The following is a 25,965-nucleotide window of genomic DNA, read 5'->3' as shown; positions in this document are numbered from 1 at the left end:
TCTTTGTCAGATGTTAAATATGGAATTATTTTAATCAGAGATTATTTCCACTGACCCTGTTACTGTCATAAAATAGAAGATTCTTCTTAAAGTCACGCTCTCTGCTTTATTGTGGCTTTTTTAAAGAGACTGATGTTTCTGGAAAGTTATAAAACAGTTATCAGCTAATCAAAGAATCACTGATGAAGATGGTGTGAAGATTTTAGGGATATAAATGTGTGCAGAGCTGCAGATTGAAGCTTGTGAACCTGCCACAGTTTGTCAGAATGGTAGAAAGCTGTGAATAGGATGTGTTATTCTGTGTTACCTGGTGAGTTTGGGGTCTGTCCTGCACGTGGTCACAGAGACGAGAACCAGCAGGACCATGTTGTAGATCAGGATCAGACCAATGGGCAGGAGGAAACCCCAAAACATTGGCTTCCCAAAATGAAACTGTTTGTCTTTACTCAGAGCTGCCAGCCAGCAACTAGGCAATAACAAGAAAATAACTTTAATTAAAATAAAGAAAATAAGATTTGCTCAAGGCATCTGAACACACTGGTCTACCGGCTGTTGTACCCACAATTCCTCTTGTCTGTATCCCAGAGGGTTTTCCACACTGTAGGTCGCTGCCAGTGTGATCACCATGACGATGGCGGGGACTCCTACAAGGAAACAGGAAATCAGACTTAACTGACATTAATCCTCAAAATAAAACTAAACATTTTATTGGCTGAGACCTGCACAACAAGATGTCACCAATAAAATTATGCAAAGTGGCATTTTCTTGTCCCTGTGGTGATTCAGCTGTGTGCAAAAGTTTGGGCACCTTTTGACAAAGAACATATATTTAAGTGACTTTTGCTTTTCAAGATATAAATGTGATAAAATCTAAAAAACCCGATGTTTTTGTTCCTACACCTGAGAAAATTGATCAGAACCTTCTGCGGAGCTAATAGATCACCCACTAAACCATAATTATGGGCTAATTAAAAACTGATAACTGAATCTCACCCCATCCAACAGCAAAACTGACTAGGGTCCAGTATGAAGAGAGACTGCGGTGCATGGTCTGGATCAGCAGCAGCAGCTGAGTGCCATACACACTGTTCCACATGAAGGTGGCCAACAGGAAGAAGTGAAGCAGAGCTGCCACGGCAGAACACGAGCCACGATCTGGATCAACGTGCTCATCAGAGCCTGGGATGATGTTGGCCTCCCCGATCTCCGCTTGAGCATCGTCCTGTCTGCTGGGGTTGTTGACTCCAGAGAGGAAGGTGATGATGAAGGCCAGCAGGCTGACGTAGATACACAGCAGAGTGAGTTTTGCGTTCATGTCCTGATGCTTATGAGATTTCCTCCAAAACCTGTAGGAAAGATGTGACAATAAGCTGAATATTTAAACCCAACAAGCCAATTAAAGACTCAACCCCAGTATAATATATACTATAAGACAGTCTTACTTTACTTTAATGTGGTGGATGATTGTTATAATCAAACCCACAATAGAAATAGAAAGTCCAACAATGGAGATCACACCCAGAGCTTCTGCATACTCATATTTCTCCCTGATGGACTGAGACACAAATGTTAACATGTTAAATCATAGTTGAGAATGAAACATATATTACAAACAGCCTCGTGACAAAGATCAGAGACAATTAAACAAACTCTGATCTCATATGTGGTGTTCACCCAGAGAGCGGCAAAGTTGGTGGTGTGGTTACAGAAACATCTCAGGACTCCGTCGGAAGCGTTTCCTTTAGAGCAGCTGACCGTGCTCCAGTCCTCCAGACTGTAGTTCCAGAAGACACAGGCAAAGTCGTACAGAGACGTCCCATTCATTACCTGAAACCACAGCACATACAGCCTCACTTAGGCTCGGGCTTCAGTCATAAATTAGCACATAACAATTAAGGTAATGATAGGTTTATGTTAGTTATTGTAGTAATGTTAAAACATTTCATGTTCACATTTGTGATGAAAATTTAAGTTTCAGAGAGCTCCTCATCACCAGGAGTATTAAAACTCAATATCATACGGAATAAAATATGAAAAGTGTAAGTATTGAATTACTGCTGTCACCATGAACATGAATATAACAGGGACTTTTTTAGTCTAAAATATAGTCTAGGAAAGTGTCATAGTACAGTCTCAAGCTCTGCTCTCTGCACAAATTAGCCATTCAAGACGGAAATGATTAACTGAAGTTTTTATTTGATGTCTGCTGGGAAAAAGAAAACTTGAAGTGTGAGAACACTTCAGTCAGGATGAGTCAGGAGCCCTAAAGCAAAGATTCTCATTTTGCAGCAGCAGCAGAAAATAATCTCACAGCTGCAAATCATCATCAGATTAATGAGATTTATCAGATCCATGAAAGTAAACAAGACACAAAGTGCATCCCACACTGTTAGTGTTCATCAGTGCTTAGTGCAGAACAAATGATTCAAATAAAAAATAATAGAAGAAGGACGTTAAGGAGCGGTCGTGTGTCGAAACAGTCAGGTGCACGCATGTGTTTCTAAAATCAACAGTAAGTCGTTTCCCTGGTTAGTTTTGCCCGACCGCTGCAGTCAAACATCCCACTACTTCTTAGAGTCCTCCTCAGTCAGATCTGACCACGTACATTCACTGTGATTTATTTTATTAATTTGATGTCCACCTTAAATAAATGTCTATAAATGAAGGTGCTCCATATAGCTGCATAACCTTCCAGAGGATACTAATGTTTGTAACTTTTAAAAGTTGATGAGGAAGTCACTTTTCTTACAGTTGGTCTGAACATCATCTCCACGTGTTGAGGCACCACGCTGCGCTCCTGACCCCTGACGCTGGCCGACAGGACCCTGACGGAGGTCCGTCGGCTCCTGTAGAGACTTGACCTAAAGAATCGGTCGTTCTGGTACAGGACGAAACCCAGAGAGACGTTTGACGGCTGCTGACGACTTCCTGCAGCTTTTTCAGACACAGAACACAAAAAAACTGCGTTGTTAGAAGAAAATTGGACTTAAAGTTTAAAATGTACAAATCTCTACAAAAAGCAAAGCAGTGATAACTTTCGATCTCCTTTTCCATTCCCCAACTTTTTATATAGTAGTAAGTTGCAGTTGCAAATATATTTGAAAGTAAATCCAGTTTGTAAAATCTGTCTATTTCAGAAAAAGCACCTGCTGGGAACCGTATGTATATCAGGGCGTCAGCTATAAACCCATTTTCCACCACAGCTTTTGATGCGTTGGTGTTGAGCTGAATCCGGTTGGCCACAAAGCTGCCAGACGTTCCTAAACACAGCAGATAGCATAACTGTTAGCGTTGATATAATTATTAAAAGATCTCATTAAGAACTGACGCTGCGCTTTAGACTCCATCCTCTTTAGGGTAAAACAGGTTCTATACGATACTGTATGACTGTGAGAACTACACAGTTGAGTTGATTTAAGTCTTCATTTTTGTGTCTTTACGGCTTCTTGACATCATCAATCAACCCTTACATGTGTGAGTATCCAGGCTTTTGTTACAGCTTGTTAACATGAATTCTATGAGCTTTACTGTAGAATGCAGCTATATTTACAGTATTGAGCACCAATCACACGATGAGTATGTCAAAAAACTGGCCAAAGCATTTTCTGAATCCAGAAATTTCCAAAAACAAATGAGAAAGAGTAAGACTAGGAGACAGAACGTTATAATCATAATTTCATGAAACGAAACCTCAGTCTGTGTGGAAGAACAGATCGTGTGATTGGCTTCAGAAGAGCCAACAGGGAGTAGGTTTCAGTGACCTGTGAGGGAGGTGAACTGGACTCCCTGAGTGTCCACAGCAGGGATTTGTGCCGACTGGACCACCAGGTTTGGTTGGACCACCTGAGACTGAGACGCATTGAGGCTGGAGCTGAGGTTCACGGAGAGCTGGTCCAGAGTCAGCGTCAGGCTGGAAACAAAGAAGGAGAAAACACACAAATATACAGATCTGTGGCAGCTTGCGCCTAAAATTAAAACCTAAAATAATTTACTGTTTCATTTACCAACTGGACACCAAACATTTAGGCATTTTTAGGATTTAGGAAAATCCCAATCTGTGCTGTGTAGTGAACCACGTCACTGCTTGAATGCCAAACCGAACGATTATTAAGTTTAAAAGTAAAACCAATTATCTGATATTTATTCCTATCAAAACGAAACGGGCAAACAGCTCTAAAGACTGTTGTGTGAAGGAATTTGGGCGTCAGGCTGGAAACAAAGAAGGAGAAAACAAGTGAAAACACACCAGAGTGTAGCTGCTGGTCCTGGCTGTGTGTGGACTGTTCCTTATAGACGTTTTTATAAATGTGTAAAATGATTTCTCTTGTCTGTTTCAGGCTGCTGTTGACCTTCACCCCTGAGCCAAAGCTGCTTCCTGTGAGTATCCAGTCCTTTGGATGTCTTAAACTAAATTCTGCTGCTTAAATCTAATGAGAAACATGTTTCAGAAATCATCTGCCGGTAAAATCCACCACACATTTCTGTCATCGAACAACAAATCTTTTCCCAGTGTTTGGCTACAGTTGGTAAAGTCGTACATTTAGTTCATGAAACATGAAATGTGCACTGCTGACCATGGCCCGTTGACATCAGTGATGTTACTGAACAACAGTATGTTTACCCCACAGTAGCGTCGTTTTCCTCCGTGTTGTCTGGCACGCTGGCGTTCAGCAGTTGGCTGACTGTGGCTACTGCTGCCACCCTGACGCTCTGCAGTACAAAGAGTATGATCATTACAGCAAAATGTATCTGAATACACCAGGAGTTTTCTATTTTATAGTGAATTTTTGTTTGTTCCTGTCAAATCTCATAGGTTTCTCATTTTGCAGACAAAACCTTCAAACCAGTACTGTTGTACTGACTTGGTGTTGGTTTCTACTGGAGCAAACCTCGGCTGATCACAGAGTGTCCTCCTTAGAGTCACTGTAGTATTTGTTCGTACCTCTGTGGCGTTAGGAGACAGCAGCAGGGTGTTGACGATCTGAGCTGCTGCTGTGACGTTTTCAGCCGTCAGCTCTTCAGGTTTGGACGTCAGAATCTGAGTGCTGGATGCTAACGTCTCTAAATCAGCTGCGCTGGTGAGCTGACAGAGGGAAAGACAAAGACCTTCACTGAATCTTTTTTCTTTTGGCCAGTGTGTCTGATGGGATGTGTGCACATCAAGTGTTTACTGTAAAGGAAACAGAGGTTCTCACATTTTGTTGGATGTCACTGAGCGTCTGGTCACACTGGAGTTTCTGCAGTGGACAGTCAAAGCTCGGCGGTCCGTTCTTTGTAGAACACCTGGTTGAAGCCTTTGGTTTGCCGGCTTGATGGGAAACAGTTGGTGTTAGAATGGCGGACACAGAAACCACAATGTACTGTGTTTGACCTCATGGATGCTGGATGGAAGTACATGCACTGACACCCTTAAAGGGGTTAGTACTTACCATTGCTGGTACCTTTAGGACAGATTTTTGTAGAATAAGCAAACCAGCCAACTGGTGTACTCGGGAATTGGAATCCATCTAGTACTTTGCCTTTGCAGAAGTTTGCTAAGAGGTTTGTATTAAAAGATAAATATCAAATAAAATTCAGCTCTGTGGGTCGATGTTAGACTTTAGAGATCTGCAGCTGGTGAACCTGACTTACCCACTGAGCAAGTGTTACCGCTCCATTCATCAGGACAGACACACACACCGCTCACTTCCACCCCCCCATTCAGACAGACCAGAGGAGGGGTGGTGGGGGGGTTACTGGTGGTGGGGGGGGTAGTAGTTGTAGTTGTTGCCATTGTGGTAGTGGGAGGAGTGGTGGTAGTAGGAGGAGGAGCATTAGTAGTTGTGTTAGGAAACTCTGTAGTAGTAGTAGTAGTAGTAGTAGTAGTAGTAGTAGTAGTAGTAGTAGTAGTAGTAGTAGGAATAGTAGGAATATCACTAATAGTAGTAAAACCCAGAGTAGTACTAGATTTTTCAGTAGTAGTAATATGACTAGTACCTGTAAAAACAGGAGTAGTAGTAGTTTGACCAGCAGTAGTACCAGTAGGAATATCACTGGTAGTAGTGAAAACAGGGGTAGTACTAGTAGTTTGATCAGCAGTAGTACTAGTAGTAATATGACTAGTACTTGTAAAAACAGGAGTAGTAGTAGTTTGACCAGCAGTAGTACCAGTAGGAATGTCACTAGTAGTAGTGAAAACAGGAGTAGTACTAGTAGTTGGATCAGCAGTAGTACTAGTAGTAATATGACTAGTACTCGTAAAAGAAGGAGTAGTAGTAGTAGTAGCAGTAGTATTAGGAGCAGCAGTAGTAAGAAAACCAATCTCAGTAGTAGTATGCAGAGTAGTAGTCATCATATTAGTAGAAAGAAGAGGAGGATAAGGAGAGAGAGTAGTATTAGTTGTATTAGTCATTTCTGGAGTTATAGAAGTATTATCTGATAGGGTGGGAGCATAAGTACTTTCTGGAATTACACTAGTACCATCTGGGATCATGGTTGTAATAGTATTTTCTGGAGTTACACTAGTACCATCTGGGACAGCGGTAGCATTAGTACTTTCTAGAGTTACAGTAGTAACATCTGGGACAGCGGTAGCATTAGTACTTTCTGGAGTTACACTAGTACCATCTGGGATCATGGTTGTAATAGTACTTTCTGGAGTTACACTAGTACCATCTGGGATCATGGTTGTATTAGTACTCTCTGGAGTTACAGTAGTAGCATCTGGGATCTTGGTTGCATTAGTACTTTCTGTAGTTACACTAGTACCATCTGGGATCATGGTTGTAATAGTACTTTCTGGAGTTACACTAGTAGCATCTGGGATCTTGGTTGTATTAGTACTTTCTGGAGTTACAGGAGTAACATCTGGGACAGCGGTAGCATTAGTACTTTCTGGAGTTACAGTAGTAACATCTGGGACAGCGGTAGCATTAGTACTGTCTGGAGCTACAGTAGTACCATCTGGGATCATGGTTGTAATAGTACTTTCTGGAGTTACACTAGTACTATCTGGGATCATGGTTGTATTAGTACTCTCTGGAGTTACAGTAGTACTATCTGGGATCATGGTTGTATTAGTACTCTCTGGAGTTACAGTACTACCATCTGGGACTGTGGTTTTATTAGTCATTTCTGGAGTTACAGAAGTATTATCTGATACAGTGGTAGCATTAGTACTTTCTGTAGTTACAGTAGTACCATCTGGGATCATGGTTGTAATAGTACTTTCTGGAGTTACACTAGTAGCATCTGGGATCTTGGTTGTATTAGTACTTTCTGGAGTTACAGTAGTAACATCTGGGACAGCGGTAGCATTAGTACTTTCTGGAGTTACAGTAGTAACATCTGGGACAGCGGTAGCATTAGTACTTTCTGGAGTTACAGTAGTACCATCTGGGATCGGGGTTGTATTAGTCATTTCTGGAGTTACACTAGTATCATTTGGGAGTGTGTTTGTATTAGTACTCTCTGGAGTTATAGTAGTACCTTCTTGAACAGTAGTTGGTTGAGTATCTTCTAAAGTTACAGCAGTACCTTCTGGAGCAGTGGACAAAGCAGTTAATGTGGTAGTAAATGAAACATGAGCTGTAGTAAAAGTAGTAGTTGAAAGTGCAGGTGCAGTAACAGCAGTAGTGGTAGTAACAGGGTTTGTGATATTTGATGATGATGATGTGGTGGTGGACTGAGATCCAGTTGTAGAGGAGGCTAAAGGAGCAGCTGTGAAAAACATTATTACAGTAATTAGACAGTAACAACAACACTACTGCTGATGGTAAGCAGCTCTGTCCTGTTCATGATCTTTGTTTACCATCTTAGCACATCAGCTGCAAGTTATTGTGATTTTGTCCTTTTGTGAGTTCTACTTTTATTGTTATGTTGCAAGAAAAGTTCATGGCATCTGCCGTTTCTTGGTTTTCTGTTTAAAGTCGTCATGAGATGTGATGCGATCTTTACTTAAGTCGCAAATATCCACAAACATAGTATTTTTAAGCTGAAAAAAAGGCTTGATCTTTCATCTCTGTAGTGAACACGCCTATTAAACATACAAAGTGATGGTGGAAAAAGTGACGGCAACATGAGGATTCTACTAAACATTAACTAGAGTCGGGTGTCAGGAGTCCAATCAATGAAATGATAATGGAGGTGTTGTTCACAGATACCTGAACTTACAAAACTGCTCAAACAGTGTCAACTAATGTGATCCATGCCTCACAGAAAAGATCTCAGAAGACCTACAATCAAGAGCTGTTCACTTGCAAGTAGCTGGAAATGGTCCCAGTAACCTCAAAGACTTGTTCATCAGTCCACAGTTATTGTCTCTCAGTGGAGATGCGTTTGTACTGAGGCTACTCTAAATTGAAGTGGTTGGCCAGCAAAGATCCCTCCAGAGGGACAACACAGAACGATTCGTGAGGTCAAAAAGAACCTTAGAGCAACATATAAAGACCAGAAGGATTCATTAGAGTTAGTTAGTATCTTCGTTCATGAGTCAACTCTACACAAATCATTGATCAGGCATATGTTTATCAATGTCTCCTACAGGATAATGTTGGGGTGTCTGCGACCCGAAGCTCAAAAGTAGCCTGTGATGACCCTAAACATCAAAGTACATTTACTTCAGAAGGCTTCAAGACATTCAATACGCCGTTTGCCAGTGGACCAGTCTGAGCCCGGACCGCAACCCAACAGAGGTGCTGAATGACACCACCAGACGTCCTAAGAATCTGACTGAGCTGAAGCTGTCCTGTGAGGATGAATGATCCAAAATTCCTCCTGAACACTGAGCAGGTCTAATCCACAGCTACAGGAAGTCAAAGCTTCAATCAGTTAATAAAACACTGTTGCCATTACTTATTCTACCATCACGTTGTATGTTTAGAGGGTGTGTTCGACAAAGACATAAAGGATCATGACTGTTTGTGTGATATCAGCTTAGAAATATTGTGCTGTTAATATTTGTGACTCTGATGAAGATCAGATCACATTTCATGACCAATTAATACAAAATCCAGGAATTTAAAAACGGTGTCATTAGTTTTTCTGAAGTATTTTAGTCCAGCTCTACATTCCACCATTTCAGGTGTTATCATAAAAACCCGGACAAGCCAAGACTTTTCTGATGGAACACCCTAAAACAACCAAAGAAGATTTCTTACCTAAAATGGAAACAAGTAAAATCCAAACCTCCATCTTGATCAACGTCTGTCGATCAGAGGCGTTTGTGTGCGCGTACGATCCCCTTTATGAGCAGTCACATGCACCGTTTAGGCTGCAGTGTCATAAGTTTCGGTGTGAAAATATTCAGCTGACATCGTAAAGAGCCCCTCAATGAAATCATAAAGCACCGCTCAGAGGCTCAGAGTTAGTCATTAACTGTTTGACTCCACCAACAGCGACACATTGAGTATTTTTTTGTTAACTATATGGTTTTTATTTTATTTAATTGATGCATTTTTATTAGTAATCAACTTTAGAAATATCTACGTCGCGTATGAAGAGCCCAGAACTGCACCTATCTGTACCAAAGCTTTTATATTAATAAATATAGATTCAAGTAAACTGAAAGTAAATAGAGAAGGCACAATAACATATCAAGCTGAACTTTGACCCGTTGTTAAGCAAAGCATCTGTGTATCATTGAAAGAATAGTAAGCACATTAAAACATGTCGCTCTAAGTTTAGGTTTTCTATTATATTTTTTTAATTTTATTCATACATGACTTTTGGTGCCGCTATAAATGTGGAGATCATTTTAATTACTTTATAAACTGAAGTAGGTTGTGAAGTTCTGAACCGGGTTCAAAGTCTGATATTAATCCGTAAAAATGTGTCATCATTCATTATATGTTGTATTAATTTACTAAGTTTAAAAGAAACTAAAGCTGTCAGATAAATGTGCTGCAGTAAAGATTCTAAAGAATCATGAAATGGTAAAGTACCTCATTCGATGAGTGAGTGTAGTAAGTTAATGCTAAGTTACATATTACCAGCATATAATAAGAAGGTAATAATAAACATGGAGATGACACACTCAAGATTAAAAGAGTAAATCTTTGCTGCTGGCTTTGCAGCGTGTGGACGCCCTCTAGTGGATCAATCAACCACATTCAGGATTTTAAATACCCACTGTACCACTATGAGCCAACTAAATCACTTGGACATGAACTGGTCAGATCTATGAAGGCTTTACTGAACCATTTTATAGCAGTAAAACAGCAGTTTTAACCAATAAAGACCCCGTTTTTACCATTAATCAACACATTAGGACACTAGAAGGCAATTTAACACTGCGGAGAACTAATATTGACCAGTTTAAATTTACATTCAAAGACAAGTTTAGATGTTCGGGCCATTCTAGACTCTCAGAAAACTAGTATTGATCCCTGTAGCTCACTAAATTACATGACTATTAAACGTAGGTCATTCAAGGTTTGCAACTGTAATTTATTATCTACAACGTTTAACGGTTAATGGCATGTTAAGAGACTTTTATTTCCATCAGAAAATATCAAATTTTTTATTGAGTGTTTTTCTCTTTCAGCTATCAGCTTTGATTTTGATAACAAAGTTATGACATTTTCTTCAACTACAAAAAGAGACATTTACAGAAAAAGGAGCAAAATTCAAAAAAAGGATTCACATACACGGCTCAACTAGGCGTCTGTAATTAGCATCATCTAATGACAATCAACCTCAGAGGAACTGTGTTCAGTATTTACAGTAAAATCTCTGGCAAAATCAGTGGCAACTTCGGATTGAAAACATTTTCATATCAATATACAGCTGCGTAGAAAGTAAAAATATCTGCAAAAAAGTCAGTTATTTTAAATATTTGGCTCAATTCAGCAATGTTTCACTGAAACAAAATGTGTCAGGTAAATGAGAAGATCTGAAGTCTAACCTGAAGTGGAAGGAAATTATATTTATGGAAACTAAAGTTCATATACTTTAAATTACTATAAGTATCAAAAGGTGCATGGTTTGAGTGGATGTACTTTAAATATCACTGGGTCACTGAAGATTCTGAAGGTTAAACTTAAAAAGCTCATAATTTTAGGCAACTTCTGTCAGTATGAGGAGTATTTATTCATTTCCAAGTGTATTTATGGGCATTTGTTTACAGTGCACATTAGAAATAATAATGTCCTTGAAGGGTGCAAACTGCACTAAATCTAAAATAATGTTTTGACTGAGTTACGACTCCAAAAAACGGGGGTTTCAGACGCACCTGGCTGCAGACAAGACTGGTCAAGTTTTAACCTCAGACAGAAAAACCCAAATTAACTTTTTCTGGAAGTATTTGGTGTTTTAAATGGTTTCTGCTGATTACTGCCTTGACCCATGGTTTTCCATAATCCTTGCTATGTATCTTATTGTCTATATTCTGCTGAGATTATCTTTGTCCACCTAGTACCTGACTAACTGATTCCTGCTAAAGTTGTAGTCTGCCACCTTTGTTGCTAGCTTGGCACTACTTGAGATGAGCAGCAACTTGATTACAGTGATATGAAGAACGTTGACATAAATTTTTGGTTCTGACAAGGCTTTTGATCGGGTTCTCACAGGATTCACATGAAGGACGTGGCCTCTTCTTTCTTTGCTCTATAGAACTCAGAACGAGTTCTGTCCCAGTTCCTTATGAGTCTGTACTTGAGGTTGTGGAGAGGGATGCTGACAGAAGAAATGTACTGCGCAGACCGGGCCACTGCAGTTCTGAAGCTCGGCAGCTGTTTGAATGTGATGAAAAAGAATATCTGAACTCCCTGAAAAACAAGGACAGGAAGACAAAGGTTAGACTCTTTGTATTCAACCCTTCCATGGGGAGCAGAAAGTCATGTATAGAACAGAGGAAGACATCTTGAAGTCATCCAAATTGGTTTAAGCCTTTCATAAAACCCTAATCTTCACTGATTGCAGTTGAAGAAGAGATAATGTCCAATGTTACTTAACACTTTAAACAGGCATCAGTTGGTAAAACTTAGTCATTCACCATTATCACGTTAAACATTCCCAAAACAGTGGCTTTTACTTTTAGCACTTGAAGAAAGTTAGCAAGTTCCATTTCCACACTGTCAGTTTATGACTGTTACTAACCAATTCCTAAATAAAAACATTTTTCATCCTACTGAGTTTTAAATTATATTCCAAATATATTCCTCCCTTTGTAAAGCTGCTGCTTCTCATCACAAAGCAACAGAATAAAACAATGAATGTTTACATGAGAACTAGTGTTTAGAATTGAAATTGAAATAGTTATGTTACTTTATGCTTTACAAACAAATGAATATGTTCATAAATGTATTAGAAATAACTGGAAAGTAGTGACGATGTACCTGTGTGGTTGTTAAAAGACAGAAGAAAATACTGAGGACCAGGTGGGCAACTCCTGTGGTGAAAAGGACCAGGTATCCAACAACCCACGTCAGACCCAGTATCACAGCCACAGAAAAACCTTGTAGGAACTTCTTCGAAGAACAACAATTTGTGCTACATAATCAAACAGGAAGTAAGATTATATTGCACATGAAAACATAAGTCTGAATATTTTAAGAGTTATTTTAAATAATAATGTTTTTATAGAAAAGAGTTTACTTTAGGTCTCTTTGGTGTGTGTGTGTGTGTGTGTGTGTGTAGGTTTTTCACACCTTTTGTTGATGCTGATGAGAGCAAACAGTGCAAAATTGTAAATCAGAATCAGAAGGATTGGAAGGACAAACCCCCAAAACATTGGCTTCAAAAAGTCAAAGTTTTTAGATGTATCCAGAGCTGCCAGCCAGCAACTGCAAGATAAAACAGAAACACAGTCGTAATAAAGTGTGTTGAGAATTGAGAAGAGTTTATTGTGGTTGGATAAGATTTGTTAAGATGCACAGAACAGTAAAAGTTTCTGCAGTTTAAGAATGAAAAAGGACTAAAATGTGAATCTTTATACAACTAAATTACAATAATGCACCCACAATTCCTCCTGTCTGTATTCCAGGGGATCGTCGACGCTGTAGGTCACTGCCAGTGTGATGGCCATGATGACAGCTGGGACTCCTGAGATGATGCAGGAAGTAAAATAACAGTTCATTTAATATCCTATGCACTTTTATATAACTTCACAGGAGAATCCGAAAAAACATTTGAGAACCTTTTCTCTTGTCCAGAGAGCTTTTCTCTTGAAAAGTTTAAAACCCAGTCTACCTAAAAGCCCCCTGTGTAGCTGCAGTAAAGTCCAGCCCTGAATCACCATGTCATGTGTGGCATGTATCTCATTTGATGAGCTTTGTCAGGTACCATTAACATCTTTATCATATTTTAATGAACATAATTTCCAATTAGCCCTTGACCTTAAGCTGCCACACCATGGATGTAAAAGCAGCTGACATAACAATAACTTCTAACAGCCTGAGCTCTCGGCAAATGTGATCCGGAGTAACATGCTTTGGATTTTCACAGACAGATCAGAAATAACTTTTCTGCTGCTCCAGCTCAGCAGCTTGGTTGATCCATAAGCATTGTTCACTTTCATGCGGAGTGTAACTCTCTATGCAACAAAGCAAAAAATTGCATTTCCTTGATGCTCAATGATTCTGGTAAATATTCTCCTACCATATCCAGCAGCAAAACTGACTGGAATCCAGTGTGAAGGGACATTCTTCGTCATCTTCATGAGCAGCAGAAGCAGAGTCCCGTACAGACTGTTCCACATGAAGGTGGCCAACAGCAAGAAGTGTAGCAGAGCTGCCACTGCAGTGCACGAGCCACGATCTGGATCAATGTGTTCATCAGATTTTGGAATGATGTTGTCCTGACTGAACTCCACCGGATCGTCGTCCTGCCTGCTGGAGTTTTCGACTCCAAAGAGGAAGGTGAGGATGAAGGCAAGCAGACTGACAAAGATGCACAGCTGAGTGATCTGTGAGTTTAGATCATCACCCTTTACTATCCTAAACAGAAGAATATGGAGGGAAGATGTTTAAAATTTCAAGAATAAAGTTAAAAGAAAAAGGAAGTCATACTATTGTGAGATATATTGAAAATAAAATGATTTGTTCTGGAGCCAAAGAAAGAAAACAGTAAAAGTATTCTTAAACATGTTCCCATCAAGGAACAACGTCTTACTTTTCTTTAATGTGGTAAATGATCGTCACAACCAAACACACAATAGAAATAGAAAGTCCGATGATGGAGATCACACCCAGGGCTTCTGCGTACTCGTAGTTCTCTCTGAAAGACTGAAACACAAACAGTTTTTCCAGTTAGGTCTATAACAACCAAAAGGGACAGCTTGAAAATGTCCTTAATAAAATACAGATAAATGTCCATAACACTGTCCCAAATTCCAAGAGGATATTACCCAGCCTTGTTTTATAATGGAATCTTTATTGAAAGCCTTGTACACAGATTGTTGCATTTTTATATCATAACAGGTTAAAGAATCAAGACTGGTCAATTTGGAAATTGTGTCTTTAGGTGAATCTCCAATGAGAAGGGAAAGTCTCTTTGTCTTCAGTAGTTGATTATGAGAATGTGAGCGTGTTGTGGTGTTCACCCAGAGAGCGGCGAAGTTGGTGGTGTGGTTACAGAAACATCTCAGGACTCCGTCGGAAGCGTTTCCTTTAGAGCAGCCGACCGTGCTCCAGTCCTCCAGACTGTAGTTCCAGAAGACACAGGCAAAGTCGTACAGAGACGTCCCGTTCATCACCTGAAACCACAAAGACAAGATTGTTATTGTCTCTGCTCGGCAACAGGAACGTATCCCTCAGCTGCTTCTGCCACTGTGAATCAGACTATTGAGATTTATTGTGCCATAAAAACACACAAACCTCACACTCCATGTGTTGTTTTTTTATGATGCTGACTAAACAGTGGCACAATGGTTTTGATTTTGTCTGTCCACACTGTTAGTGTAGCAGCTGGATGTAGTTTCTAAGACTTTGAGAGAAGTCACTTTTCTTACAGTTGGTCTGAACATCATCTCCACGTGTTGAGGCACCACGCTGCGCTCTTGACCCCTGACGCTGGCCGACAGGACCCTGACGGAGGTCCTTCGGCTCCTGTAGAGCCTTGACCTGAAGAAACGGTCGTTCTGATAGAGGACGAAACCCAAAGAGACGTTTGACGGCTGCTGACGACTTGTGGCAGCTGAGAAAGAGAAAGACATTCACATAGTGAACCCCACAGGTGCACACAGCAGTTGCTCTTTAGTCATTTACTTCACTCCCTGAAGAGAACTCACCAGATGGGAAGCGTATGTATATCAGGGCGTCAGCTATGAACCCATTTTCCACCACAACAGTAGATGCGTTGGTGTTGAGCTGAATCCGATCGGCCACAAAACTGCCAGACGTTCCTGAACACACGTTCAAGACTCTGTCATCAAGAATTCCAAAAAATTCAAGGCTCTGTTGTGTTTAATGCAAAAGGCTACAAATATTAACATTAGAAAGGTTTTATTACTTAGATTTTATGGTGAGAAGGAAATAAATAATTAGCACTAAAGATGCCTGCTGTCTTTAAATGCTGCAAAGCCATGAGGACATATTGGGAGTGCATAGAAGGACAAAAAAGACAATCACATAGATCAGAGTAATAACAAATCAAAGATTAAAATCATAAACCCATAAAATTGTACTTCAGTAACACCACACCAACTCTTTGTTGTGGCCTTTGGACCAGTTGAACTTGATTACCTGAAAGGACTTGGAGCTCATGTTGACCATTTTTAAATTAATTATGATTGTCATATTGATAATTTATTCATTTACCACTTGTGCTGTGAGTCTTCAGAAAACACAGTAAGGGTTAAGTTACAGTAAACTGTGTCTGGAACTGAATGTGTTTTGGTTCAAATTCAGCTGTGAATTCAACTTATAATTGGACAATTATAACTGGGACAGCTTCAGGGCTGTGTGCTGAGCCCTCTCCTGTCTCCCTGCTAAACTCTAGATGGCAATGCTAACGAACTTTCACAAATTGTGCCATACATACCCCTAAAAGCTCAGCTTCTGTCCTGTCTTTGTCCCTCGGTTAAAGCTTTGAAACATGCAGAATGTAACATGTAAGATTGGAAGTTTGTCAGTGACCTGTGAGGGAGGTGAACTGAACTCCCTGAGTGTCCACCGCAGGGATTTTTACTGACTGGACCACCAGGTTTGGTTGGACCACCTGAGACTTAGACTCATTGAGGCTGGAGCTGAGGTTCACGGAGAGCTGGTCCAGAGTCAGCGTCAGGCTGGAAACAAAGAAGGAGAAAACAAGTGAAAACACACCAGATTGTAGCTGCTGGTCCTGGCTGTCTGTGGACGGTTCTTTATAGACATTTTTATAAATGTGTAAAATGATTTCTCTTGTCTGTTTCAGGCTGCTATTGACCTTCACCTCTGAGCCAAAGCTGCTTCCTGTGAGTATCCAGTCCTTTGGATGTCTTAAACTAAATTTTGCTGCTTAAATCTAATGAGAAACATGTTTCAGAAATCATCTGCCGCTAAAATCCACCACACATTTCTGTCATCGGACAACAAATATTTTCCCAGTGTTTGGCTACAGTTGGTAAAGTCGTACATTTAGTTCATGAAACATGAAATGTGCACTGCTGACCATGGCCCGTTGACATCAGTGATGTTACTGAACAACAGTATGTTTACCCCACAGTAGCGTCGTTTTCCTCCGTGTTGTCTGGCACGCTGGCGTTCAGCAGTTGGCTGACTGTGGCTACTGCTGCCACCCTGACGCTCTGCAGTACAAAGAGTATGATCATTACAGCAAAATGTATCTGAATACACCAGGAGTTTTCTATTTTATATTGAATTTTTGTTTGTTCCTGTCAAATCTCATAGGTTTCTCATTTTGCAGACAAAACCTTCAAACCAGTACTTTTGTACTGACTTGGTGTTGGTTTCTACTGGACCAAACCTCGGCTGATCACAGAGTGTCCTCCTTAGAGTCACTGTAGTATTTGTTCGTACCTCTGTGGCGTTAGGAGACAGCAGCAGGGTGTTGACGATCTGAGCTGCTGCTGTGACGTTTTCAGCCGTCAGCTCTTCAGGTCTGGATGTCAGAATCTGAGTGCTGGATGCTAACGTCTCTAAATCAGCTGCGCTGGTGAGCTGACAGAGGGAGAGACAAAGACCTTCACTGAATCTTTTTTCTTTTGGCCAGTGTGTCTGATGGGAGGTGTGCACATCAAGTGTTTACTGTAAAGGAAACAGAGGTTCTCACATTTTGTTGGATGTCACTGAGCGTCTGGTCACACTTGAGTTTCTGCAGTGGACGGTCAAAGCTCGGCGATCCGTTCTTTGTAGAACACCTGGTTGAAGCCTGTGGTTTGCCGGCTTGGTGGGAAACAGTTGGTGTTAGAACGGCGGACACAGAAACAACAATGTACTGTGTTTGACTCATGGATGCTGGATGGAAGTACATGCACTGACACCCTTAAAGGGGTTAGTACTTACCATTGCTGGTACCTTTAGGACAGATTTCTGTAGAATAAGCAAACCAGCCAACTGGTGTACTCGGGAATGGGAATTCATCTAGTTTATCGGCTTTGCAGAAGTTTGCTAAGAGGTTTGTATTAAAAGATAAATATCAAATAAAATTCAGCTCTGTGGGTCGATGTTAGACTTAGAGATCTGCAGCTGGTGAACCTGACTTACCCACTGAGCAAGTGTTACCGCTCCATTCATCAGGACAGACACACACACCGCTCACTTCCACCCCCCCATTCAGACAGACCAGAGGAGGGGTGGTGGGGGGGTTACTGGTGGTGGGGGGGGTAGTAGTTGTAGTTGCTGCCATTGTGGTAGTGGGAGTAGTGGTGGTAGTAGGAGGAGGAGCATTAGTAGTTGTGTTAGGAAACTCTGTAGTACTACTAGTAGTAATAGTAGTAGTAGTAGGAATATCACTAGTAGTAGTAAGAACAGGAGTAGGAGTAGTTTGCTCAGTGGTAGTAGTAGGAGTATCACTAGCACTAGTAAGAACAGGAGTAGTCGTAGTTTGATTAATGGTAGTAGTAGAAGGAATAGTAATAGTACTACTAAGAAGAGAAGTAGTAGTAGTTTGATTAGTGGTAGCAGTAGTAGGATTATCACTAGTACTAGTAAGAACAGGAGTAGTCGTAGTTTGATTAATGGTAGTAGTAGAAGGAATAGTAATAGTACTACTAAGCAGAGAAGTAGTAGTAGTTTGATTAGTGGTAGCAGTAGTAGGAATATCACTAGTAGTAGTAAGAACAGGAGTAGGAGTAGTTTGCTCAGTGGTAGTAGTAGTAGGAGTATCACTAGTACTAGTAAGAACAGAAGTAGTCGTAGTTTGATTAATGGTAGTAGTAGAAAGAATAGTAATAGTACTACTAAGAAGAGAAGTAGTAGTAGTTTGATTACCGGTGGTATTAATAGGAATATCACTAGTAGTAGTAAGAACAGGAGTAGGAGTAGTTTGCTCAGTGGTAGTAGTAGTAGGAGTATCACTAGTACTAGTAAGAACAGAAGTAGTAGCAGTTTGATTAATGGTAGTAGTAGAAGGAATAGTAATAGTACTACTAAGAAGAGAAGTAGTAGTAGTTTGATTAGCGGTGGTATTAATAGGAATATTACTAGTAGTAGTAAGAACAGGAGTAGTCGTAGTTTGATTAATGGTAGTAGTAGAAGGAATAGTAATAGTACTACTAAGAAGAGAAGTAGTAGTAGTTTGATTAGTGGTAGCAGTAGTAGGAATATCACTAGTAGTAGTAAGAACAGGAGTAGGAGTAGTTTGCTCAGTGGTAGTAGTAGTAGGAGTATCACTAGTACTAGTAAGAACAGAAGTAGTCGTAGTTTGATTAATGGTAGTAGTAGAAAGAATAGTAATAGTACTACTAAGAAGAGAAGTAGTAGTAGTTTGATTACCGGTGGTATTAATAGGAATATTACTAGTAGTAGTAAGAACAGGAGTAGGAGTAGTTTGCCCAGTGGTAGTAGTAGTAGGAATATCACTAGTACTAGTCAGAACAGAAGTAGTAGTTTGACCAGCAGTGGTAGTAGTAGTAGGAGGAGGAAGAGGAGCAGTACTGGTGGTAGTAGTAGTAAGTGTATTGGTAGTAGTAGTAGGAGGAAGAGGAGCAGTACTTAAAGTACCAGCAGTAGTGGTAGTAGCAATAGGAGTGGCAGTAGTAGTTTGACCAGCAGTGGTAGTAGTAGTAGGAGGAGGAAGGGGAGCAGTACTGGTGGTAGTAGGAGTAGGTGTATTGGTGGTAGTATCAGTAGTAAGAACAGCAGTGCTGGTTATGTGAGTGACTGCTGCTGTTGTGGTCTGAGCTCCAGCTGTAGACCAGGTTAGAGGAACAGCTGGAAGGAAACAAGTCAGTTTAGTTCGGAGCAGTGTGGGGCTCTGTTATTACAATACTGCAGTACTACACGGTCAAAGTTGTGCCAAAATTCAGCCGAAGCCAAATGTACTTTCTTTGTACTTCTTCCAGGTACTATTTAATTAATACATTTGATAACAATTTTTCTGAGAGACCTTATAAAATAAGCCCAGTTATTAGATCACTGGCGTAATGGAGCTTCATCTTCTGAAGTTTGAGATGTTTGTCAGTTCGGCCAGTGGATCCACAAACTGTCCACTCTTCAATTAAACACACAGATACCCGACTCATAGCAGGGCTACTTCTGTACTTAGGTGGTAAAGATGAACGAGAAGGCTGATGTGTGCAGTATTTTAGCTCACATGGCTCCGCAGTGAGTTGTTGTCCCTTCGGTTAACATGTTACTAAGTCAACAGTATAGTACTTTGATAAGTAAGTAAATGAGTTTTCTTACCCAAAACAAACAGCAGTAAAACCCAAACGTCCATTGTGATGCAGGTCTGCAGGTGATGAGCCACATTCCACTTTAGTAGAACATCACATGCTGGTGCAGTGGTTTATCTGCAGCGAAACGAGTTATTGAACTAAGATCATAAACATCATAAAATACACAGGCTCAAAGTCCTTTTTATTAACGGGTCCACGCTGCAAACAGCGACTCGTCTCTGCCGGATTTTACCTGGAAAAGAGTTTAGAGTTTTAAGCTGAAATCTGTTTTTATTCATTTGACTCTTGTCATTTTTTCACATTTTAATTTAGCGTCTGTAAATCTGCAAATGTTGTTGTTTGTGTGCATTCATCTCTCTCTTTTATTTATAAGTCACCTATTAAGCACTTTAACCTACAGGTGTTAAAGGTGCTATATTAATAAAGATGAATTGACTGATTAAAGCAAAAAAGTCTGGCGGAACAAACCTGAACCAGCTGTGGTTTCATTAAAACAGGTAAACCAATCATGTGGAGAAGCCAGAAAACCAAAACGTGACATTTCTAATGAAACATGTAAACTACCACTTCTTTGTGCAGCTGCGGGTTCAGATCTGTCCACCGTACAGAGTGGAGCATCTTCCCTCACAAACAATCTTTGTCTGAGTACAGACCACGGCTGCAGAGATGCTTTAACCGACACGCTCCTCACACGATGAAGCAGTAAATACAGAACGATTCCGAGCTCAGCGAAGAAAGAATCACACTGTGATCAGATACTGATCCTCTAAAACACTGATATCACTCAGGACGTGTCCACCGCACATCTGAGCACCGAGTCTCAGTTCTCCCAGTTTCTGTGCACGGAGGAACGACAGAGACGTTACAGATGTGAAGCTTGATTCTTGGTAAAGGGTTTGAAGTCTGTTTCTAAAGGCCACACCAGGTTCTTGGACACTAGTCGTTTCATAGGCCTGTGGTTCTCTGAGCCGCTTCTCAGACTGGGGATGTATTTCCCTGATTTGACTCAATATGCTAGTTTTATTCCAATCATTTCTAAACATGAGGAGAAACGTGGTTTTGGTCAGAGCTGTAATGCTGCAGGAAACAGTGAACAGAGATCAGATGATCGCTGTCGGCTGCAGTTTCCCTCCAGATGATCGTTCCTAACAAAGTGACAGGATCCAGGTCTTCTGCTCGTTTTAATCCAGGTCTCAGGTGATAAAACCACATGACGTTCACGGACAAATCCCTTCAATGTGTCATGGTTAAAACCAGGGGTCCTGTTCTCATCAGGATTAGTTTGTGTTTGTGTGTTGATGAGTTCATAAATGTTCAAACGTCAAAATAAAAACAACAATTGTGGAAAGCTGCAAAAATAGTGTAGTGGTCACAATTATTTCGTGTAGTGAAACGTGCTGAAGCGGCACTTTCTGTGCAGTCAAACCTTCTTTCTGAGGTGTTCTGCGATTCGGCTTGTGGTTGAACTCTGTGTTCGGTCAGACCCTGACCTTTGACCTCTGACCGTCTCTGCAATGAACAATAGATTCATGTCAGGATCCCACAGCAGGAAGGAGACGGCGAGCATCCTCACCAGACTCTGGATGATTTTATGTTGCTTTATTCCAAAACAGACTTTGTGTGACACTGAACTGTTTCAAAGAGTAAAACCTCAGCGACAGCAGTGTGGTAATTTCTGTCTCTGACCTACATACAGCGGTTAATGATTCAGAGCACTGGGCTCCTGTTCGCCGTGTCTGTTAGCTTTTGGGGGGGAGCTTTGGGAGTCGTGCAGACTGTAAATAAGGTGGAACTCGTGTGTTTGCGCCTCACTGTGCAGACACCATGGCTCAGCTGGTGGAGTGTGTCCCCAACTTCTCTGAGGGTCGAAACAAAGAGGTTGGTGTTTTGTTCTTTCAGGTTGCAGGTTTCTGCGCCACTATCTGCTCCTCGTTCAGTGGCAGTAACAGTTTAGCTTAATAACAAAGAATTATGTACAGAACAAACGGATAACTGTCACGAAACAGTTTATTCAATGTGATATTAGAATTTGAACATCTGCAGTTGTTTTCTGCTGATGGAGACGCTGTTATATACGTTTAAAATGTTCTCGAGTCCTTTGGTTTAAATTTGAATCCCGATGATTGGAAGTTTAGAGGAAAATGTGATTTAAGTGTAGAGAAGCACAAATCAGCCCAGTGTTTATCAGGGGGAAAAGAGAGTTACTTTGACCTTTGACCTTGGTTCTGTTGGCCCTCAGCACGGTGCAGCTTACTGTATGTCATGTTTCAGTTTAATGAGTAAACACATTCTTGTTGAAGTTTGGACTGACTGGTTGTGGTCTCGCTGGTGGCAGTAACTGGTCACACAGAGCAGCTCAAAGTCAGACGCAGTTGTTGACTGGAACATGGACGTCTGCCGGATTCATGCAGGTGAACACAGGTTCGTCTCTTGTGTTTCAGGTGATTGATGCCATCTCTGCCGCCATCTCAGCCACCCCCGGCTGCAGCCTGCTGGACGTCGACCCCGGCGCCTCCACCAACCGCACCGTCTACACCTTCGTGGGCTCTCCGGAGGCGGCGGTGGAGGGGGCGCTGAACGCCGCTCGTCAGGCCTTCAGCCTCATCGACATGAGCAAACACTCAGGTCAGCAGTCAGCAGACACACACCTGCAGAGTTCTTACAGGGGGAGTTCATTAACAGCTATGTTACCTGTTCAGGTGAGCATCCTCGCACTGGGGCGATGGACGTCTGTCCCTTCATCCCCGTCCAGAACGTCACCATGGACGACTGCGTCCACTGCGCCAACGTGTTTGGACAGAGACTGGCTGACATGCTGCACGTGCCCGGTGAGACGGCGCTGCACTGAGTTTATACAGGAAACTGATTCATAAAGACATTCATGTGAAAAGTGACTGGAATTTAGAGAAAATGTTCGTATTTGCATAGCGTTTTCTTTTGTGAGATTTTGAGGCCAAAAAAATGTAAAATATGTTTTTAGAAATTGAAACATAAAACACGTGAACATAAGAAAAATCCCATGATAACAATTTAAACTTAATTATGAAACATTTAAGAAAAATATGAAATACCAACAAACTAAAAGATTGTTTAGTGTAAAATGGACAAAAATAATATAAAATATTTCAGTTAAAAGCTGAAATAAATGTCTAAATATTTGGAATTATAATGCATTTTAGATTCATGTAGTTGCAACTGAATCCTGATTATGAAACATTTTAGTGAAAAAGAAACATGATAATAAATAAAACAAATATAATATTCTGTCTATTTATTATATTACTTAGACTGTTCATTAGAATGAAAATATTACTGAACTAAGAGCTAAAAATGATTTTATTTATATTAAATTGTCTTTAATTTGAATGTAACACAAATCATAAATCAGTTAAGCACTGTTATTACTGTGCATTTTAGTATTAAACTTCATTATACAGGAAGTCCTACATTGAAAGTACAACTTAAATAAATGTGCAGACATATTTGTAGTAAAATGTACTTAAAGTAAAGTATTAAATGTAAAAGTACTGCTTGTGCAGTAGTGTGAAATGAGGTGAATTGACCTAGTTGTGTGTTGTCTACAGTTTATCTGTATGGAGAAGCTGCTCAGAAAGAGTCGAGGAGGAGTCTTCCATCTGTGAGAGCCGGAGAGTACGAAGCTTTACCTGAAAAGGTAAAAAGATTCCTGCTGCTCGTTGATTCTGCCTCTCAGCGTTTGTCTGGACAAACTCAACAGTCATTTTTTGAGCAAAGAGAGAAACTGAGCTGAGAGCACAAGGCATTATGGGAAGTGTAGGAAACCAGTAACTGAGTGTAGAAATGATTTTAGTTTTTCTCTCATCCAGCTGAAACGGGAAGAATGGGCCCCCGAATTTGGTCCCGCAGCGTTCGTCCCGTCCTGGGGGGCCACGGTCACCGGAGCTCGAAAGTTCCTCATCGCCTACAATGTGAACCTGATTGGAACCAAAGAGCAGGCTCACCGCATCGCTCTGGACATCAGGGAGCAGGGCCGAGGGAAAGACCAGGTGCATTCTGGGAGTTTGAGTCAGTTATCTGGGAACGTTTCAGCCCATGCTGAACAGTTTTTACTTCATTTATTACCATCTCACTGTTCTACTGCTTCAGTTCTGACCTTGTTACTCACTAATTACTTCAGCCTGGTCTGCTGAAGAAGGTGCAGGGTATTGGCTGGTACCTGGAGGAGGCCAACCTCGCTCAGGTCTCCACCAACATCCTGGACTATGAGCTCACCCCCCTCCACACGGTGTATGAGGAAATCTGCAGGGACGCTGAGGTCAGAGCTCAACAAAGATTTTTTTTCACTTCAGGAGGAGGAAACCTGTGGTCGCAAAGTTAAAATCCAAACTCTAAAAGCCTGTTGCTGTGTTCAGGACCTGAAGCTGCCTGTGGTCGGCTCTCAGATCGTGGGTTTGATCCCTCTCAAGGCTCTACTGGACTGTGCAGACTTTTACATCCACAGAGACCAGCTCTTCATCCTGGAAGAGGAGCACAAAGTCCGACTGGTGAGCGACTGCTGTTTACCAAACTGTGAACAGCAGCTTTTCATCTGGTGACTGTGTGTGTGTGTGTGTGTGTGTGTGTGTGTGTGTGTGTGTGTGTGTGTGTGTGTCATCAGGTTGTCAGTAAACTCGGCCTCGACTCGCTCGGTCCATTCAACCCCAAGGAGAGAATCATAGAGTGAGTTCTGCCCAGTTTGTTTCCATTTGGCTCATTGACTTCAGCTCACAAACACTTTTCTCCATATTTGTTATATGTTATATACAGTTTCTATCAAATGAACACAGGAGGACATTTGTTGGGGACTATTTTCAGTGCTGGATTTATACACGGTGATTAAATAGTTTTTACCTTTTGCAGGTACATGGTGAGGTCTCAGGAGGACAGACGTCTGGCATCTCTGTCTCTGCAGCAGTTTGTGCAGAGCGTGGGAGCTCGGACGGCGGCTCCTGGAGGAGGATCAGTTTCTGCTGCCATCGCTGCTCTGGTACATATGACATTGTGATGGTGTGAGTGGTGGAGGAGCTTTTATAGTACTTCCGCTTTCTGTTGGAAAGACTCAGATGTAGATCTGTATTTGTGTCCTTTAGGGGGCAGCGCTGGGGGCCATGGTGGGACAAATGACGTACGGGAAGAGGCAGTTTGAGAACCTGGACGGAGTCATGAGGAGGCTGATTCCTCCATTTCATCAGGCCATGAGCGAGCTGCTGCACATGGTGGACGCAGACTCGTCCGCCTTCAACGGCTACATGGTTGGTTTTTGTCAGACAGGTCCCAGGACCACGGTCCACATCTCTGAGTGTGTCACAACACAAAAACCTCTTATATCAATGAGACACTTGTGTCTTTTTGTGGCAGGCGGCACTGAAAATGCCAAAGAACACAGCAGAGGAAGTTCAAAGGTAAAAATATAATATCTGCTAAACATTGTGATCCCATCATCTGGTGAGACCAACAGCTCTGATACTGTTAGGAGAGAAGCTGCGATGCAGGAGGGTCTGCAGAGAGCCGTGGGAGTCCCCTTGTCTCTGGCTGAGAGGATCAGCGTCCTCTGGCCGTCTCTGAAAGAAATGGTCACCTATGGAAACATCGCCTGCAAGTCAGACGCTCAGGTGAGACACAAACGCTCACGTCTGCCCAAACCTGTACCTGTACTCATAGTGTCACAGGTTTAAGTCCTCATCAGCTACAAACATGGCAGAAATGTCCCAAATAAACTCCTACCTCCTACTAATGTTGTTCTCAGGTAGCAGCTAAAGCCTTGGAGACTGCTGTGTTTGGAGCATATTACAACGTCACGATCAACCTCAAAGACATCAGAGACGACTCCTTCAAACTGGCTGTAAGTGTGTCCTCCAGCTTTTTGAGTGTCTTTGATAGAAACCACAAGTCCTCATCAGTAACTGGTTTGGTTTTCTGTTGGTGTTTTGTGCTGCAGACTCAGAAGAGAGCGTCAGCGTTGCTGCAGGAGGCCAAGGACAGTGCTGCTGCTGTCCTCAATGCAGCTGAGAAAAGACCATGAAAACTCAATGAAATCTCTTAACCACATGGAAAAACAAGCATTTACTCAACTAGAAATGATTCACGTGGAAATAATAAAATATGTAGAAAAAAACAAGGTGATACAGATAAAGAAGTAACTGCACTACTGTGATCATGTTCACAAATTAAAGGTTTTTGTGTGGTTTGTC

At 41.3% G+C, this 25,965-nt stretch overlaps 3 protein-coding genes across 6 annotated transcripts in view; 1 reads left to right on the top strand and 2 right to left on the bottom strand.

Moving 5' to 3' along the window:
- Window positions 1-9,278, bottom strand: part of LOC137125457 (mucin-2-like) — an 11,822-nt gene extending 2,544 nt beyond the window's left edge. The window contains exons 1-15 of one of the 2 annotated variants that reach the window (XM_067500945.1): window positions 9,138-9,278; window positions 5,632-7,698; window positions 5,430-5,534; window positions 5,196-5,308; window positions 4,943-5,083; window positions 4,622-4,710; window positions 3,762-3,910; window positions 3,147-3,260; window positions 2,750-2,934; window positions 1,675-1,827; window positions 1,443-1,555; window positions 994-1,346; window positions 563-644; window positions 308-466; window positions 56-138 (exon numbers count right to left, since the gene is read on the bottom strand). In XM_067500945.1, the coding sequence (XP_067357046.1) occupies window positions 93-138; window positions 308-466; window positions 563-644; window positions 994-1,346; window positions 1,443-1,555; window positions 1,675-1,827; window positions 2,750-2,934; window positions 3,147-3,260; window positions 3,762-3,910; window positions 4,622-4,710; window positions 4,943-5,083; window positions 5,196-5,308; window positions 5,430-5,534; window positions 5,632-7,698; window positions 9,138-9,171 (3,903 nt within the window). In that variant the 5' untranslated portion in view covers window positions 9,172-9,278 and the 3' untranslated portion in view covers window positions 56-92. The remainder of the gene's footprint in view (window positions 1-55; window positions 139-307; window positions 467-562; window positions 645-993; window positions 1,347-1,442; window positions 1,556-1,674; window positions 1,828-2,749; window positions 2,935-3,146; window positions 3,261-3,761; window positions 3,911-4,621; window positions 4,711-4,942; window positions 5,084-5,195; window positions 5,309-5,429; window positions 5,535-5,631; window positions 7,699-9,137) is intronic. The other variant, XM_067500944.1, reaches the window with a different exon arrangement.
- Window positions 3,904-25,965, top strand: ftcd (formimidoyltransferase cyclodeaminase). 3 transcript variants are annotated; one of them, XM_067501112.1, is made up of 15 exons: window positions 13,696-13,835; window positions 16,330-16,369; window positions 22,198-22,381; window positions 22,456-22,584; window positions 23,341-23,429; window positions 23,602-23,781; window positions 23,913-24,050; window positions 24,148-24,279; window positions 24,393-24,454; window positions 24,635-24,761; window positions 24,865-25,026; window positions 25,133-25,176; window positions 25,248-25,386; window positions 25,521-25,616; window positions 25,713-25,965. In XM_067501112.1, the coding sequence occupies exons 3-15, from the start codon at window positions 22,366-22,368 to the stop codon at window positions 25,794-25,796; spliced, it is 1,398 nt and encodes a 465-aa protein (XP_067357213.1). In that variant the 5' UTR covers window positions 13,696-13,835; window positions 16,330-16,369; window positions 22,198-22,365; the 3' UTR covers window positions 25,797-25,965. The 3 variants fall into 3 exon arrangements, with proteins under 3 accessions (XP_067357211.1, XP_067357213.1, XP_067357212.1); XM_067501110.1 differs by lacking the exons at window positions 13,696-13,835; window positions 16,330-16,369 and adding an exon at window positions 3,904-4,377; XM_067501111.1 differs by lacking the exons at window positions 13,696-13,835; window positions 16,330-16,369 and adding an exon at window positions 21,476-21,634.
- On the bottom strand, window positions 10,520-19,920 carry LOC137125472 (adhesion G-protein coupled receptor G7-like). Its single transcript, XM_067500977.1, has 16 exons — window positions 19,764-19,920; window positions 17,622-19,289; window positions 17,421-17,525; window positions 17,188-17,300; window positions 16,935-17,075; window positions 16,614-16,702; window positions 16,053-16,201; window positions 15,206-15,319; window positions 14,927-15,111; window positions 14,519-14,671; window positions 14,089-14,201; window positions 13,576-13,913; window positions 12,939-13,020; window positions 12,627-12,761; window positions 12,315-12,468; window positions 10,520-11,744 (listed from the first exon to the last, which is right to left on the bottom strand). Exons 1-16 carry the CDS (start codon window positions 19,795-19,797, stop codon window positions 11,550-11,552), a joined length of 3,768 nt encoding a protein of 1,255 aa, XP_067357078.1. The 5' UTR covers window positions 19,798-19,920; the 3' UTR covers window positions 10,520-11,549.

This window comes from Channa argus, chromosome 4, assembly GCF_033026475.1.
Source record: "Channa argus isolate prfri chromosome 4, Channa argus male v1.0, whole genome shotgun sequence".
NCBI classification, from domain to species: domain Eukaryota; kingdom Metazoa; phylum Chordata; class Actinopteri; order Anabantiformes; family Channidae; genus Channa; species Channa argus.
This window is presented reverse-complemented; position numbering and strand designations above follow the sequence as displayed.